Here is a 2,990-nt window from a genome sequence, read left to right as displayed (position 1 = left end):
CAGCTCTTCCAGTCATACACCCCCTCCACTGTATGATGTTACCGTTACGCACCACTATAATAAACGGAGACGTGATTTTCTGGGGCGAATCCCTGCCGACGTCACTCCCAGTCATATATAAATATCCCCAGCAGCGACTCTGATCAGACTCAAACGAAACTGCTTTTTCGGCTACAAGAACTCTTCAAACCAGGATTTATTGGATTGCCTTCGTTGGATTTAATAGCCAGTACCTAGTAAGTATCTTTAATACTTATTAGATAGTTTAAGATTTAGGTTTATTTTGCGTTTTTATGTTGAGTAGAGTTGAATGAATAGTCTACACATATGGTCAGGTCAGATTCTGACACTCAAGAAGAAGGAAATAGATTATTTGCTTAGTTTTAGGCTACTCCGCTTAATGGATGTTTTAGACTAATTTTACAACATTACAATTATCCACGTGTGTGGTGTAATCCCTAGGCTATATCGTTTTCTTTAGGTCTATTTAAATGTGATTGCACGTAGGCTAAGGGCACAACTTTACGCATGTCACTATCTATCCACAGATCCTCGCTAAAAGCACAATGACTTTGAACAAGGATGACAAATTGCGGAACATGGAAAAGAGAAGAGGAAGCATGCCGTTCCCCATGAATTTACCAAACCTACACCGGAGAAGCATGCCCGTGGACGACCGGGACCTGCGCGCAACCATGCCACAGACGGGGCAGACCGACGAGCTGTCCAACCTCCTGCGCTGCACGTCCTACTCCCCGAAGGAGCAGCACCGAGGCAGCTGCGCGTCGGACTCCTCCGACTCCGTGATCTCCACCGGCAGCGAATCGGAGTCCCCGCTGTACAAGGTGGTTCTCCTCGGGGAGCACGGCGTTGGCAAGTCCAGCCTGGCTCGCGTCTTTGGAGGAGTTGATGATGCTGGTCACGATTGCGACCATCGCGATGAAGCAGGTAAATTGTCATGCTGAGGATGAGTCATCAACCAATGGCAACCCGTGCACACACTCATAGACATACAAACCTCAAATGTCTAGTGTCTATGAAGATGCATGTCATATTTAGGATTGTCTCTACTTCAGAATAATATATTGAGGACAGTCATAAAGTTTAGCTGATGGATTAGAAAAAAAACTAATATTATTGTCTATTATTATCTAATATCTAATAATATTATCTAATAATAGTATCTTTGCTTGCAAGAATGCGAATGCAGTGATTATTGATATTTCCAGCTGTCAGAAACACATCCAATAGCATAATGTGAAGGGAAAATGTAAAAGGCCGGCGATGGCCAGACTGTGATTAACTTTCTTCGATGTGTATACTACAAAAAGAAAAAAATGTGCTAAAATCAGGGTGAAAAGCAGCAAAAACACATGACATTTACATTAGTATAAGAGATGCTTTGCTCCTCTCTGCCAGGGTGTTACATAATATTTCTTTATTTTTCTTCATCAGGAAACACTTATGACAGATCTATCTTTGTGGATGAAGAGGAGTCATCCATTGTGTTGTATGACATCTGGGAACAGGTGAGTTCTATATATTTTTTGCATTGTTTGCTCCATTTATATTGAGATGGGAAAAGATGGGACTGTCATGTATGATGCCTAACTTGGTTTCTGTTTCTGTCCTGAAGGATAACAGCCAGTGGCTAAAAGAACAGTGCATGCGGATGGGAGACGCCTACATCATCGTGTATTCAGTAACAGACAAATCAAGCTTCGAGAAGGCGTCAGAGCTGCGTATTCAGCTGCGTCGGGCCAGGCAGTCAGAGAACATTCCTATAATCCTCGTGGGCAACAAAAGTGACCTGGTGCGGTCCAGAGAGGTGTCTGCAGATGGTAAGTCAGTATGATTTACTAACTTTTGAACCTAAAATGTGCCACAGATGTATGAAGTGTTAAGATAACATAGGTTTTGAGCTCAGGGAAAGGGAGTTGTTAATTTTTGGATAAAAGAAATCTAATATTTGGCATTTGTCAGCTTTGGTGGGGTCAGGGCACTTGTATTATAATGACTGCTCAGCTTCAGGCGAGGCCTACGTTCAAATACTAGGCTTACTGCAAACTAAAGCAAACGTTTGAAATTGAGTATCATTGTAGGGTTATCTTTTTTGCTTTTTAGCCTTCATTTCATTTGCTAAAAGCACTAATTCCCCTTGTCTATATGTTCATCTCAGAGGGAAGTGCCTGTGCAGTGGTATTCGACTGCAAGTTCATCGAGACGTCTGCATCCCTTCACCACAATGTGCACGACCTATTTGAGGGCATCGTCCGACAGATCCGCTTGAGGAAAGACAGCAAGGAGGAGAACGCACGGCGCATGGCCAACTGCAGGCGTAGAGAGAGCATTGGCAAGAAGGCCAAGCGGTTTCTGGGCCGCATGGTCGCACGCAAGAACAAGAAGATGGCTTTTAGGCAGAAGTCAAAGTCCTGCCATGACCTCACAGTTCTCTGAGGAACAGACAGATTTTTTTTTTTGGCCTCTGAAGACCAGACGCTGTGTGTGTTTTAACACTAACCCTAAAGGACTAATAGAGCTGTACAGAAATATATTTTTTATTTTTTAGACACCACCCAAAAGCAAAGAGAGGACGTAATTAAAATAAAAAATGACACTATTCAAGTCATTTTATGATAATGGTGATAACTTGCATGAAGCTTTGCAAACATTTATTTTATTTTATTATTTTTGTCTGCCTTATAAATGTCCCTGTCAAATGGTCAGTTTGTAAGAGAAATCCACAAAGGATTGTTTTTCTAATGAGTTGAATGCAAAGATTGCCTTGCTGTTGGGTATTGTTGTGCTCCTTTATTGGAGGGGATTGATGTATATACTATAACATGAATGCAACATACATCTCATTATCATAAAAACACATGGTAAAGGATCACAATACTTGGTCATCTGGAGTCATATTTACTTGAAACGTGGTACGCAGGTTCGTGCTTCGGCCAAGTCAAAGAAATGAGGAGACCTCTGTTTTTCTA

The 2,990-nt window shown here is 41.9% G+C and overlaps 1 protein-coding gene across 2 annotated transcripts; it reads left to right on the top strand.

Moving 5' to 3' along the window:
- On the top strand, positions 1-2,871 carry rrad (Ras-related associated with diabetes). Of its 2 annotated transcripts, none has more exons than XM_032529127.1 (5): positions 1-229; positions 549-948; positions 1,456-1,529; positions 1,637-1,841; positions 2,180-2,871. In XM_032529127.1, the coding sequence occupies exons 2-5, from the start codon at positions 567-569 to the stop codon at positions 2,455-2,457; spliced, it is 939 nt and encodes a 312-aa protein (XP_032385018.1). In that variant the 5' UTR covers positions 1-229; positions 549-566; the 3' UTR covers positions 2,458-2,871. The 2 variants fall into 2 exon arrangements, with proteins under 2 accessions (XP_032385018.1, XP_032384936.1); XM_032529045.1 differs by having other exon boundaries at positions 27-236.
- The last annotated feature ends 119 nt before the right edge of the window (positions 2,872-2,990 follow it).

Source organism: Etheostoma spectabile, chromosome 1 (assembly GCF_008692095.1).
Source record: "Etheostoma spectabile isolate EspeVRDwgs_2016 chromosome 1, UIUC_Espe_1.0, whole genome shotgun sequence".
In the NCBI taxonomy this organism is placed as follows: domain Eukaryota; kingdom Metazoa; phylum Chordata; class Actinopteri; order Perciformes; family Percidae; genus Etheostoma; species Etheostoma spectabile.
Note: the sequence above shows the minus strand (reverse complement) of the source record. Positions and strands in the feature narration are given on the sequence as shown.